This window comes from Arachis stenosperma, chromosome 7, assembly GCF_014773155.1.
Source record: "Arachis stenosperma cultivar V10309 chromosome 7, arast.V10309.gnm1.PFL2, whole genome shotgun sequence".
Taxonomy (NCBI): Eukaryota; Viridiplantae; Streptophyta; class Magnoliopsida; order Fabales; family Fabaceae; genus Arachis; species Arachis stenosperma.
Window position 1 is genome coordinate 2,422,532 of NC_080383.1, and position 14,766 is coordinate 2,437,297.

The following is a 14,766-nucleotide window of genomic DNA, read 5'->3' on the forward strand; positions in this document are numbered from 1 at the left end:
ACACAAAATTGGTCACTAGATATTGATGGAATACGATTAAAAAAATATTATTTATACATTAAAATTAACTATCAATATATTTATATAAAAATACATATATAATTTAATTTATTTTTAATTTATATTTATATTTTAATATATATTTTATATTAATTATTAATTTTAGTATATATATAATATAGTTGGATAATTACCCATATAACAAAGAAAATACTGTGTATTTTTTTCTTGATGTATATTACATCAACATACATATTTTATGATGAAATAAATAACAAGTTTGTAGAAATTATTTTTAATATAGAAATAGAGATGGTATTTTGATTGATTATTAATATTTGAAGTGTATTATTATATTATAAAAATTATTTAACACATCTTTTACGTATTTCAATACATTCTCTATATATTTTAATATGTTTCCATGTGTTGATCAAGATCTTGTTATATGTCATTATTATATGTCCAACACATTTTATATATTGTAACACACTCTCACGTGTTGTAATACGTTATTACGTATTGATTTTTTACCTACAAAATTTATCTATCTGTAATTATATCAAATAATTATATTTTTAACAAAAATACTAATTTTTTATATTAAAAAAAATCAACCACAAATTTTGTCACTTTTTTTTTATTTTTATGGTATTTTTTAGTTCGACGTGAATCTAAATTTTATTGAAGAATTTGTTCTCATTGATAAGTATTTCTCATCTAATCAAATAATAAATAATTGTACAATATCTTAATATTTAAGATTAAAGAAAGTATAAAAATTTGAATAGAATTTTCATAAATAAAAAATGTTGAGTGATGTGTGTTGATGACAATGTCCTAGGACCCTACCCAGCTGTGATGAGAGGAAATAAGACGTGTGTGTTGTGTTGGTTTTGATAGAGAAAACAATCAACACATAAGCATAGGTAATGTAAGCACCCCAAGACAACTAAAGTCGGTTGCAGAAACTTCCAAAAAGACTATACACCCCTAGACATTGACATGACATGTGTTTTGGGTAAAATATGAACACTTTTCTTTTGTATTCTAGATTTACTCACACCACCACAATTGGAAATTATGAAGTGTTTTTATTGTATTTAGTTAAACTAATAACTAATAATGTTTACACATTAATATTTCATTTAAATAGGTGTAAAAAAAATTAGTTACTAAACTATTCTTTTGTAAAAATGGATTTTAAAAATAGATTAAATAATATATTGTATTTATTTACTAACGAATTATAGTTTAAATATTATAATTTTTTCATACTCACTTAAAAATTGTAGATTTGAGTCTAATTTTAATTTTAGAAAAAAAAAGATTATATTTATTCACAAATACCTAACAATAAATTTGAGAATTTTTTTTCTCAAATAAAATAAAAAAAATATTTTCCCAAATCCGAAATTCGAGATTTATTTTCTAGGATACGAATTTTTTTGGTAATTAGGGGGAGTTTTACCTCCAACAAACTATATGGGGGTGCGGTGAACTCTATATAAATTATAAAGTTTGTCGTACCCGGACGAATTTTATAATTTATATAGAGTTTTCCTGGGTACGGCGAACTCCTCCTAATTACAAAAAAAAAAACTGTAAAAATAAAGTTCGAATTTTGAGTTTGAAAAAATATTTATTTTTTTATTCTATTTGAGAAAAAACTCCATAAATTTGACAACTAATTATTAATATGCACAAAATATTTTTTTATATAAAAATAGTAATAAATTTGGAATTTAATTTTTATATATTAATAATATAAAAAATATATAAATGTATAAATTAAATTGATTAATTATATAAAATTAACTTTAGTGATAGAATATGTCAATGAGTTATAATTTAAATGACATAATTTTCTCATACTCACTTAAGAGATTATGGGTTTAAGTTTTTCTATTTTTCGTAAAAAAAAATTTAGTGATAAAACATGGAAATTAAATTCATAAATTTTAAATTAAATGTCAATTTATTTAATATTAATGAGCAAAATTTATCATAAAAAATTCATAAATGATAAAAGAAAAAAAAAGTTTATTCATTTGAGTATTAAAAAGTTTTTTGTTCTAAAAAATAGTTAAAAAAAAAAAATAATTTTTCATGGTTCATGGTCGTAGTCAGGGTCGGCATTGTAGTGTTCCAAAGTCCAAAAAGTCCAAACCAAAAAACAAAAATTGTTGTTTGCTTCCTTCTTCTTCCTCCTTCTCCATCACTTTGCCACCCCATTAAGAAAAATCGATCCTTTCTTATGTTCCATGCTTCTTCGATTATCCTTCATCTTCTTCTCTTTCTCTCTCTTCCATTGCACACGTTCCTTCATTCAATGACATAATGAGGTGCAGTTGAGTTCAATCCAAATGTACAACTGATTTGTATGCATTCGGTACCTTCTCATTATTACTTTCATTCATTCATTTATTACCCCTCCCTTTTTTAATTTTTATTTTATCAAATGATATTAATTATTTAATTTAATTCTGTACCTCTTTGCATCTACAATATGCTGCTTAGCTTAGTTCTTACTCAAAAGTTCTTCTCTTTCAATCCTGTTGAATCCAATTCCGCGTTTTCTATTCTGTTTTTCATTGCTGGGATTGGTACAACTACATAGGTTCGTTAAAACATTCATCCTTTTGTTCTTGTTTTCCATTTTCAATGGTTTTTTCAATGCATGGTGGAAAGTGGAACTGTTAGATGCAGATGGAAGGTAGATAGATTTAGAATACGTGAATTACTGTGTTTTTATTTATTTCTTTCTTTCTTTTTTATTGTTATGGTGTTCGTTTCAGATAGTAACAAATGTAACAAAACTACTGTCTTTCTTTTTTGCACTTACTTTCTGTTATTCAGTTTTCCTTATTTTGGATACTCTTTTTTGTTTGTGCTTTTCTGTCAGGATAATGGTGGAGAGGAACTAAACTTCTTCTTGCTTGGATTTTTGTTATAGATTTGGTTTTTATGTATGACATTTTCGGTTTTCTTCTTCTTTTTTTGGCCTTGTAAGTTGTGAAGTTACATCTTGTTGCATTTTAGGCTGCTGAGTAAATAAAACAGTGTGTTGGATTGACAATTACCTTTTAGGCCTTTTTTCTGGGGATACGATTTTGGTAGTGATTTAGCAAGATGTCAAAATTTGAGGGTGTTATTGTCTCCGATCAATGGCTTCAGAGTCAGTTTACACAGGTCGAACTTCGCACCCTGAAATCAAAGGTAAGCTCATTTCATTTGATTCCATATGTTGTTGGATCCTTTATCATTTGTTTGTTATATATATTTAATGTGTTACTTGTGTTTGTGTTTTTGTTTGTAATTTTGAACTGTGTTACCCTTCTTTCTGGTATTGTAGTTTGTCTCCTTGAAGAATCAGAATGGTAAAGTTACATTTAGAGATTTACCATCTTTAGTGGTGAAGCTAAAGGCATTCGCGGATATGTATAGTGAAGACGAGATTAAGGCGATCTTGTGTGAATCCGACACTGACTTGACTAATGATGTTGATTTCGAATCCTTCTTAAGGGTTAGTGTCTTTGATTTGTTTGTTTTCAATGTTATTAGATAATATTTTCGACTTTGCAGTGGTCATAATGATGGAAGTTACTTTTACACTACTATCATTAATAGAAGAGTTTATGTTCTAACTAACATTAAATATAATGCATGTTATGCAATGGATGTTTATTACATTTGTTATTCAGGTATATTTGAATTTGCAAAGTCAAGCTACGGCGAAACAAGGTGGCAGGAGGCATTCGTCGTCATTCCTTAAGGAAAGTATAACTACCCTTCTTCACACAATTAGTGAATCGGAAAAAGGCTGTTATGTTGCTCACATAAACAGCTACCTTGGTGATGATCCATTTTTGGAGCAATATCTTCCATTGGACCCGGCTACTAATGATCTATTCGATCTTGCAAAAGACGGCATTCTTCTATGGTATATAAGCAGGGTTTGCTTAATTTCACTTCTATTACTTTTATGTGCACAAGCATTTGATATAGAGTTGATTTGATATATGTTGTGCTTAATGCAGTAAGCTTATCAATGTTGCTGTTCCTGGGACTATAGATGAGCGAGCCATCAACACGAAACGAAAATTAAGTCTTTGGGAGAGAAATGAGAACCATACTCTATGCCTCAATTCTGCAAAGGCTATTGGCTGCACAGTGGTCAATATTGGCACCCAGGATTTAGTGGAAGGACGAGTAAGTTCTGGCAATCTGAGTCCCCTGAATCTTTTGTCGACATTTGATCAGAACCTTTTATCTCTTGATTTGTAGTCTTCCTGACATTTTTTTTTGGTTCTCTGTTGCAGCCTCATCTTGTTCTTGGGTTGATTTCCCAAATCATAAAGGTATAATAATCGAACTTCATAATCCTTTCTCCATCGCAGTGTTGTTATCTGAGTTTCCTATGTCATATTCTTATTCTCCTTCAACTTTTTCGGAATTTCAGATCCAGCTTTTGGCTGATTTGAACCTCAAGAAGACCCCTCAGCTTGTAGAATTGGTTGATGATAGCCAGGTAGTCATATATGAAATCTTCTCCTCTTATTTGATTTTCGATTTCATTCTAATTTGAATCAAATTGTAGCATAGTTTTTTCAGAGATTGATTGATTGTGCATTTACTTGCTGTCTTAGGAGATTGAAGAGCTTCTTAGTTTGTCACCTGAAAAGGTCCTGCTGAAGTGGATGAATTTTCATCTCCAGAGAGGAGGTTACCATAAAACTGTGAAGAATTTTTCTTTGGATGTTAAGGTATATTAGCACTTCTCTTAAACGCCTTATGCCAGTTTGAGTAATGTCTGATTTGTTTGTAGACAATTTTTATACTTAGAAGTTACCATGTACATAAATGCAAAATTGAGGAAGTATGATTCTCGTTTTCGAAATAACAGTTCAATGCATAAACAAGCGATTATTATTGCAATATCCTTATGCATTCTTGGGCATTTGTTTACAGGATGGAGAAGCTTATGCTTATCTTCTTAATGTTCTTGCACCTGAACATGGCACTCGATTCACCTTGGATACCAAGGATACCAATGAAAGGGCAAATATGGTCCTCGAACATGCAGAGAAAATTGGTTGCAAACGATACTTGTCCCCGAAGGACATTGAAGAGGGATCCTCAAATCTGAATCTTGCATTTGTTGCGCAACTGTTTCATCATAGGTATGAAATGTATTGCATCATTAAATAGTCTTGCATAGGATTGACCAAGACAATCTGAAACAAGTTATCTATTTGGCTGATTTTCGCTATGCGCGATGCAGGAGTGGCCTATCTACAGACACTAAAAAGATGTCATATGCTAAGATGATGACAATGGATGATGTACAAACATCTAGAGAAGAGAGATGCTTCCGGCTATGGATAAATAGTCTTGGCATAGCTACTCACATAAATAGTCTATTTGAAGATGTCCGAAATGGGTATGTCGATTATTTTGTCAATATCTAAAGCCTTGTACACATCATTATATCCACTCCTTCTGTGGAAACCTATGATGTGTTGAGCATATGTTTGCATGTCTTTGATGTGTTTGATTTCTTTTACCTTTTGCGTGTAGATGGGTACTTTTGGAAGTTCTAGACAAGATATTTCCAGGAACAGTAAACTGGAAACATGCAACAAAACCTCCAATTAAGATGCCATTCAGAAAAGTAGAGAACTGCAATCAGGTCATTAAAATCGCTAAACAACTGCGATTCTCGCTTGTCAATGTAGCCGGAAATGACATCGTGCAAGGAAATAAGAAGCTCATTCTTGGTAATCCCTTCATATATCAATGTAGATTCCACCCTTTTCCAAAACAAAAGTTATTTGCAAGCCTTGCAGTATTAACTGCTTTAAATCCAGAGAACATTAAAATAATTTGAAGGATAATAGACTTCAATCTATCTGAGTTCAGCCACGGTCTAAAATTCTGTTGTTCTTATTATTTTATTTTCTTTTTCAGCTTTATTGTGGCAGTTGATGAGATTCACAATGCTTCAACTGTTAAAAAATTTGAGATCTCACTCACAAGGCAAGGAGATCACTGATGCCGATATTCTTAAATGGACAAACAGAAAAGTGAAGAGCACTGGCAGAACTTCCCAGATTGATAGCTTCAAGGTTTCTTATTTAACATTTAATGTCTTATTTTCCCTTGAAAATATCCTTACTGCATTTATAACCAAATGATGATTTTGTTGGTGACAAACTTTTGGATATGTTTTAGGACAAGAGTTTGTCAAGTGGAATATTTTTCCTTGAGCTTCTCAGTGCCGTAGAGCCTAGGGTTGTTAACTGGAACCTGGTCACCAAGGGTGAAAGCGGTAATGATTCCTTAAAAGGATACCATTTACGAATTTAATTGCTATAGTTTGGTTGTGCTTATCCGACTTCAGATATTGGATATACGTGTAAAACTTGTTTATGCTGATGGTGTATATAATCTTTCTTGTTAAATTAACTTATCCTCTTGATTTATGAAATTTCTAGATGATGAGAAGAAACTGAACGCCACCTATATAATCAGTGTAGCGAGAAAACTTGGTTGTTCAATCTTTTTGTTACCAGAGGACATTATGGAGGTACTTGCTACTTCATAGTTCGTTTTCTTGTTATTTAATTCATGATAGTGACTGTTAAGCTGCTAATTATTTTATTTACAATGTCTTTGACTCGTATCCATGATCATATGGCAGGTTAATCAGAAGATGATTCTCACTCTCGCCGCCAGTATAATGTATTGGAGCTTGCAACAACAAGGTGAAGATGCACTGGATTCATTTCCTTCGCCTGCTGGTACTGCTACGACCACCACGCCGGAAGCTTCCCCAGCTCCATCAGTTTGCGGCGAAGACGAGAGTTCTTCCCTTGGTGGTGAACTCTCCAACTTGAGTGTTGATGATGCCACATCTGACACAACAGTGTCCTCACAACTTGAGTCTGATGAGCTATGAGGGCCTAGTTTTGCACTTTGCAAAGTTTTTTTTTATCTCTCAAACATGAGATGAGTTCCAAATCATTTTCTTTTTTCTTTCTTTTTTGTTTTGTTGGTAGGTAAAGAAATTAGAGTAAAGGGTAAGAAAAATGTTCATGGAAGGTAAGTTTAGGAAATAGTTGTGAATACCAATGATAATAATGTGTAAAAAGATATATTGACATATTGTTTAATTTGTTCTTTCTAGAAAGGAATTATTATTTGTTAGGGAACAAAATAATGGCCAAGAGGGCAAAAAGGGAAGGATATAAATGAGGTTTCTTGAACAATGTTTGATGCATTCAAGTAGGTTTCAGGTTTCATGAGTGTGTAAGATGAAATGAAAATGAAATGAGCTTAGTTGAAGGTAGATATAGGACTTGTTTGGGTGATTTTTGAAAGAGAACATTTTTTTGAGTTATCTTTTTCTAAGAAATTAAAAAAAAATTATGTGTGAATATTTTATGAAAAAATATTTTATTTATTTGTTAATTATGTTTGGATATAATAATATAAAAAAATTATTTATTTATTTATTATATAAAAAATTTTTTAAGTAATTTTTTTTAGTTTTTATTTTTGCTGTTAAATATTTGTTAAATAGGTTTAAATAATAAATAAAAATTATTTAATTTTTTTAACAATTTAATAATACTCAAATAAATTCTTAATTTGGTTTGACTCATAAAAGAGAAAGGGTCAATATCAAATGCCTTAAATATCAAACTAGGTATTATTATATATAAATTAAAAGTAGTTCAAGGATTATGTAATATATTATATAATTAAAGGGCCACATACCTTTTTTTTAAAATATATATACTAAAAATGATTATTTATGTATTTGTAATGAATACATGTAGGCTGACAATGGGAAAGGTAGGGTAGGATTTAGATTTTATCCTAATTCTACCGCGAATTAAAAACTTTTTTAAAATTCTACTCTATCCTACATGTGAGTTGGGAATCTCTCAACTCTAACTCTATCCGCACCCTAAAGTTCTAAATTCTACTTTACTCGACTTTACCCGCGGAAACAAAAAAACATTTCAAATAAATATAAAATTCAACCATTCCAAATTCCATACATATTAATAAAATAGAAAATAAAAAATTAAGTTCAAATTAAAATTAAAAACAATAAAATTTTAAAAAAATCAACATAAAATTACAAATAATATGATCATCAACTAGTTTAGTGATTATTTTAAGTTTTTATAAGAAGAAGATTGTGAATACAAATCTCATTTTCTTCACTATATACATAATATATATTAAAGGTGCGGATAGAATAGTGTAGGATAGAGTATACCATAAATTCGCACTCGATCCTACCCGCAACGGGTAGGATAGACAATCTTACTCGAATGGGTTGGTTCGAGTTGGGTACTCACGGGTAAGATATATATTGCCAACCCTAAATACATGTTCTATTGTACATGTCTTTAATATAATTTTTGTATTTGAATATGTATTTTATGCAAATGATTAATTTGATGATTGATTTTTAATATATAATATGATGATATGATTGCTTTTTTTTGTTTACTTTTGAATGTTAAAATAAGATGTAATTGTTTATATTTGTTCTTCTTACTTTAATGTAAATATTCTTTAATTAATTAATTGATGTGCAAGAGAGTGATATCAGCAAATTTGGGTTTCATTTTATTATTTAAAAAAAACGCGTTTTGACAATTTTTATTTTCACAAAACAATGAGGCTAAAATTAAATAAAAAAGAAAGCCGAAAGTATATTCACAAATCAAATCAGTATATTTTTTTGACTAATAAATCAGTTCCAAATCACTTGATAAAAATAGAAATAGAAACGATATCTTTGAATAATGAAGGTAATCAAATTTATTAAATGCTTGATTTAATTTAGTGATTCGGTAATATACTAATATTAGTGGAGTCAATCTAAAGTTAGGGATGAATCAAGTATAGATCAACTTTCTTGATATACTTGCCTTGGATTCTTTCCTCAAATAGATTCACATAAAAAGAGTAAAGGCGTTAAAAGAACAGAAATATTTAATATTAACAAAAAATTAATCAAAAACAGTAAGAATTTGATTTATTTAGTCTTCATTAGTTATTATAATAATTAATAAATATTAAATAAAATAAATTTTAAATTTATTTTTTATCTTTTTAGCATTATCATTAAAAGAATTTTATCATATCTAAACAAAAACCAGGGTTTGATATTATCATATCTTAATAAAAAAAGATAATTATTTTTTTTTTACTATCTTAATATATTACTGTTATAAGTTTTGATTGAGATTATTAAGATTTATGTTTTTTTATCAAAAAAAATATTATTTATAATATACTATTTTTACATTATATTTATGACACCTTTCATCAATATACTATTAAAATATTTGTTAAATATTACACAAAAACTAATTTTTATATAAAATTAATAATTAAAAATAATAAAATAATAATTTAATCAAACAAATTAAATCAAATTGTATCATATAATTCTCAAATATCAATTTATCTTAAGAAGAATTTTAAATATACCAAAAATATTGATATTTCAATTGTTTTAATCGTTAATTTGAATTATAAAAAATATATATAATATATATTAATTAAAATCAACGATTTCTCGATACACTTAAAATTTTTCCTTTATCTTATTACAAGTGCATATAAATATCAAATTAAAAATATAATAATAATAGAAAAAAAGAAGATGAGTCAACACTCAAGAGTGAAGTCAAACTATATTTAAGATACTCCCTGAAAAAAACGTATATTTAAGATACGTGGCGGGTGATGAAGAAAAGGTTGAAGAAAACGGAGAAGGTTTAGCGGCAAAGTTTACGGCTAAGTTAGAAGCAGATAACTACGTTGACGCCACACTGTTTCGTTAACTCTCTACTTTCCGTCACCAACTCTCACTCTCTTTTTTGTTCCCTTTTTTTTCTTTTTATTCATACTTTTTTTATTCTCCTTTTGTCTTCACCTTCGCGCCACTTTCTCTCTCTTCTTCTCCTTCGCCTTCTTCTTTCTAAGGTTCGTTCACTACTCTCTTACTCATCATTAATTATTTATCGGTTATTTTTCTTTTGTTTATTAAGAGATTATTCCGTGTTTTCGCTTTGTATTTTGTTTTTAGGGTTCTTTTATGCGATTCTGCTTGTAAATTTCTCGATTGTTATCGTTATTATTATTATCGACGGCGGTATGTGTAATTTGTTATTGCATTGTTTGTTATTGCATTGTTATTACTTATTACTATGATTGCATGTGAGGATTTTGCACTGGCGTTTTGAACCCTAAGCTGTTATGTTATTGTTTGAGATTTGCATCTGTATGTGATGGATTGTTTATGATATGAGCATTACTTTCTCTTGATTTTTGGTTATTTGATTTTTTTTTAAATTAGTTTATTAATTTTTTTTTTTTGTGTTTTTTGGCTTAGCTAGTTAGCTGTGTAGAGGAGAAACTGTTTCGATGAAAAAGGGTAAGGTGGTACGTTCAGATGACGAGGCTGAGGGTGACACCGAGCTTAACTCTGTGTCTAATTACCATCTTGAAGATGAGGATTCTGAGCCAGTTTCTTTTGCTGCATTGCCAATTCAATGGGGTAATAAAGCTGTCAAGAATTCTGGTCGAACTGAAGAGAGGGTGTTCCTACATGGCTCTACGGATGAGGGGCTGAAGGCAGTTATGGTGCAGGTCACAGCATGGAGATTTGATATTTCTAGAGCAAAACCTGTGATATCATTGCTATTATCAAAAGAGAAAAGGTGGATTGAGCTGAAGAAGCCAAGGAATAGCTATCTTGATACTATAAGGACCATTCTGATCACCGTTCACTTCCTGCATCTAGTAAAGAGAAATCCCAAGACATCAGCCAATTCTGTCTGGGGTAACATGTTTAAGAATAGGGAATTTAGGTATTTTCCATGTTCGCGGACTTGATTTGATGCTACTACTTATTTCTATGGCAATAGTTTTCTTATTCTTTAATTATTTGTATTGTAGCTTATCTAAGTCTAAGCCTTCAGAAAAAGATTTGCTGGACCATATGCATTTAATTGATGAAGCTGCCAAAAGAGATGGTGTCTTAGCTAAGTCCCAGGTTTGTATTTTATTTGTCGTAGCCGTTATAATGGTAATTTGAAAATTAATGATTCAAATTTGCCATTATACATGTATACTTTAGCAACTGAGTTAAATTAATTGCTAATTTTTATGTGTACGTGATGCATTATGTGAATGCTTTAGGTTGATGGGTAAAAGTAAATGTATATATAAATGGGTGGTGTCTGCAAGAAATTTTGTAAAAAGAGTGCGGCATTTTGTGCGGTTGTGATTGAGTCTATCTAGTCGGTGAAGCTTGTTCTTGTTTGCGTCATAAGGGTTTAGATATATTTGAAAAATATTTCTTTCTTTCTTTTAATGACCCAGTGCAATAATGCTTGATTGTTTTGTCTCCGACACGTGTTTCTTATTAATGACAGTTCCATGATTTAAACAGCTTTTGCTCACCGTTTTGAAGGCGAAAGTGGGGAATAAAAATCTTTCTAGCAAGGTTTGTGAAATATTTCTTTGTCCCAGAAAGATGATCTTTCTTTTTTCTTGTTCCTTCATATGTAATATTTACAATATCTTTTAATTTTTTATTCAGGAAGCTAAAGATTTGGTACAGCCTGCATCTATACTTGATGATATTGACAAGGGCGTAAATAAAGCTAGTGAAGAATCTGAAGAAGAGGATGATTCATCTCATGAAGTTTGTGTGATTTGTGATGATGGTGGTAATCTTACATGGTATGATTTTTCCCTTCATTTGGGTTAATTTCTTTTGTTGTGCTTTTTTTGCCATGTGCATCGGTGTGAGTGTGATTGTTAATAATTTCCGTCAGTACCAGAACATTTCATCTTCATTATTATGGAACAGTATGAGTTTTCTCCCCATAATTTTAAGTAATCTAATGATACATGCAGTTGTGAAGGACCATGCATGAGATCATTTCATGCGAGAAAGATGGATGGTAAAGAATCTAAGTGTGCTTCTCTTGGTTTCGCTCAGAAGGAGGTTGTGATATGATATCATTTTCCTGTGTTATCTATTTAACTCCTCCTTTTTACTGTTTATGTACTAATTTACTTTTTTGTTTCAAAAATCTGCAGCGGATCCCGAGCTTTTATTGTAAGAACTGTTTATATAATCAGCATCAGTGCTTTGCATGTGGCGAGCTGGGATCATCTGATAAAGTTAAGGGTGCTGAGGTATAGCTTTTGCAAACAAAATGAATTTCGTCATGCACGTTGATTACTCTGTTTATATATTTTCCATAGCTGTCTGAAGTGCCACCGATTCCTTTTAGTATTTTTTTTTCAATATTATTTTGAGGAGAAAAAGCTTTTACTTAGTATTTAATGGTGCTCCGAGTTTTATTATAATATATTGGTAATGTCTGCGCCACCTTGTAGCAGGTCGCGATGACATATCAGATCTCTAGTTGTGGAATTTCATTACCTTGGTTTTTGGTTTCCTTGGCAGTTTGGTATTCATTCTCATATTATTTTCTATAGGCAGGGTGGGTATTAAATTAAGTAGTGAATCCGTCATAACCCTATTATGTTTTCTTGGGAACTGATACTTTTGACCCTTAATTCTCTTGCTTTAGAATCTGCTTTCTCTTACGTTGATTTATTGATTTATTGTAAAATGGAAGAGTTATTCTGTGAAGTCTTCTTTCAGGTCATTAAATGTGCTTCTGCAACCTGTGAATACTTCTATCATCCACATTGTGTTGCCAAGTTACTTTCCCAGATAAATAATCATGATGCAGAGGAGCTTGAGAGAAACATTTCGGGCGCAAATTCTTTCACCTGTCCTGTTCATTATTGCTGTGTCTGTAAAGAAGTTGAAAATGTAATGAAACCTGAGCTGCAATTGGCTGTTTGTAGACGTTGTCCAAAATCATATCACCGCAAATGTTTGCCAAGGTTATTTACATTTTACTTTTGTCTTTCTTGTCTTCATTTTATGATTTTTATTCTAAGTTGTTTAGAAGATAGATTCTCAATTTGTGCTTATCAGAGAGATTGCTTTTGAGGACAATGATGATGATGATGTTATCACAAGGGCTTGGGAAGGTCTTTTGCCAAACAAACGCATTCTTATTTATTGCCTGTAAGTGTTCTAAGTTTACTTTCTATAACTCACCTTGTCCTTGTTATTCCTGTACTAATTTCTTCCCACCAATTACTTGGACCAGGAATCATGATATTGATGAAATATTAGGGACCCCTCTAAGAGATCATATAAAATTCCCCGATGAAGAAGATACTGTCCAAGAAATTAATAACAATAATGGGAAGATGAAGCCTGCAACCAAAGAGGGAGTTAGGCCAAATAAGAAAAATGGTGATGTAGATAATGGAAAATCCAGTTGTTCGGCGGAAAATGTCAACAGAGCTAAAGTGACTGGAAAGCTGTCTCCTGGAGAAGTTGGTAGCAAGAAGAGTCCTGAAAAGATGAGTTCTGGTTCAAACATTGCAAAGAAACCAGAAGCTAATAGAAAATCCGGTTGTTTGAGCAAGGATACTACTGGATCTAAAGCGACTCCAAAGCGCTCTGCTGGGAAAGGTGGTGGCAAGAACAATACTGGAAAGAAGACTTCCCATTCAAATATTACAAAGCAACCAAAAGCTAATGGAAAGCCATCTCCTGGGGAAGTTTTTGCAAAGAACAGTTCTGAAAAGGCAATCTCTGGTTCGACTATTGCGAAGCAACCAAAAGCTAATGGAAAATCCGGTTCTGGTTTGACTGAAAATAGCGCAACGATTTCAAAGAAATCTGAAATGTCCGAGGATAGCCAGCCCATACGAGCTCTTTTGGTGAAGGATTCCAAGCAAACTAATGCAGTTAGTAAGGGAAAGCCACCCCTACTGTCCCTTTTGAAACACAAGGCTATAGCCAAGGAGCTACGTGAGCAGCAATCTGGCCAACATCTAGTTGTAGAGATGGAAAGCCCCAATGCCGAATGTTTGCCTGCTGATGTGAATACGGATGATAATTGTGGGGACAACATCATGCCAAGCCAAGAACCCCCAAAGTCACCTGATGGTGAAAAAGACCAAGCATCCGTGAATGGACACAGGAAAAGAAGCTCACATCATTTTAAGGATGACCAAGATAACCAAGAGGGACCTGAATGTAAGAAGAGCAAGCCCGAGAAGACATCGTCAACCAAAAGGAAACACAGCGAGGAAAATGATGGAAGTGGCGTCAGTGTGGTCTCATCAGCCAAAAGGCAGACTGTAGAGGAGCTACATAGGGAGGAGGAGGATCAGTGCCAGATAGAGTCAAATACAAGGCAAAGTGTTGGCAACATGGCATATAATTATGCCAGACCAGTTTCAGCATTTGAGTCATCTTATAAAGCGACTCCTGCAGATGTTGATGAGGAAAATAGGATATCCGTGCTTTATGGTTTTGCAGCTGGTCCTAACGTTGAATATGCCAGCACGCATTCAGCAGGTTGGATTGATGATGATGATGATGATGATGATAATGATGATGATGAGTAGTTACAGCGTATGTTCTTTGTTTTTTAATAATCTCAATAAGGGAATGACTTTAATGGACGAACTAGTTTTTTAGATCTTAATGATATCCATGTAGAAAAATACAAAATAATTTTATAAAATGTTCATATTATCGTTTTCTCTATCTTCTCTTCCATTAAACATCTTTCATCACAATGCTTACTGCTACCACCACAAAAACATCAACATTACCAT

The 14,766-nt window shown here is 31.5% G+C and overlaps 2 protein-coding genes across 11 annotated transcripts; both read left to right on the forward strand.

The window, feature by feature from the left end:
• Window positions 1-2,221: 2,221 nt before the first annotated feature.
• Window positions 2,222-7,271, forward strand: LOC130940509 (fimbrin-1-like). Of its 9 annotated transcripts, none has more exons than XM_057868657.1 (16): window positions 2,244-2,381; window positions 2,906-2,969; window positions 3,091-3,219; window positions 3,356-3,526; window positions 3,705-3,943; window positions 4,041-4,212; window positions 4,323-4,361; window positions 4,463-4,531; window positions 4,650-4,766; window positions 4,972-5,183; window positions 5,285-5,443; window positions 5,581-5,780; window positions 5,971-6,128; window positions 6,235-6,331; window positions 6,498-6,589; window positions 6,704-7,271. In XM_057868657.1, the coding sequence occupies exons 3-16, from the start codon at window positions 3,133-3,135 to the stop codon at window positions 6,959-6,961; spliced, it is 2,070 nt and encodes a 689-aa protein (XP_057724640.1). In that variant the 5' UTR covers window positions 2,244-2,381; window positions 2,906-2,969; window positions 3,091-3,132; the 3' UTR covers window positions 6,962-7,271. The 9 variants fall into 9 exon arrangements, with proteins under 9 accessions (XP_057724636.1, XP_057724641.1, XP_057724638.1 ...); XM_057868661.1 differs by having other exon boundaries at window positions 2,246-2,392; window positions 2,906-3,008; XM_057868659.1 differs by having other exon boundaries at window positions 2,246-2,392.
• A 2,527-nt stretch (window positions 7,272-9,798) lies between these two features.
• On the forward strand, window positions 9,799-14,641 carry LOC130940270 (uncharacterized). Of its 2 annotated transcripts, none has more exons than XM_057868374.1 (10): window positions 9,799-10,017; window positions 10,427-10,904; window positions 10,993-11,089; window positions 11,489-11,542; window positions 11,639-11,781; window positions 11,959-12,049; window positions 12,145-12,243; window positions 12,719-12,966; window positions 13,061-13,153; window positions 13,239-14,641. In XM_057868374.1, the coding sequence occupies exons 2-10, from the start codon at window positions 10,459-10,461 to the stop codon at window positions 14,551-14,553; spliced, it is 2,586 nt and encodes an 861-aa protein (XP_057724357.1). In that variant the 5' UTR covers window positions 9,799-10,017; window positions 10,427-10,458; the 3' UTR covers window positions 14,554-14,641. The 2 variants fall into 2 exon arrangements, with proteins under 2 accessions (XP_057724357.1, XP_057724356.1); XM_057868373.1 differs by having other exon boundaries at window positions 10,431-10,904.
• Window positions 14,642-14,766: the final 125 nt, after the last annotated feature.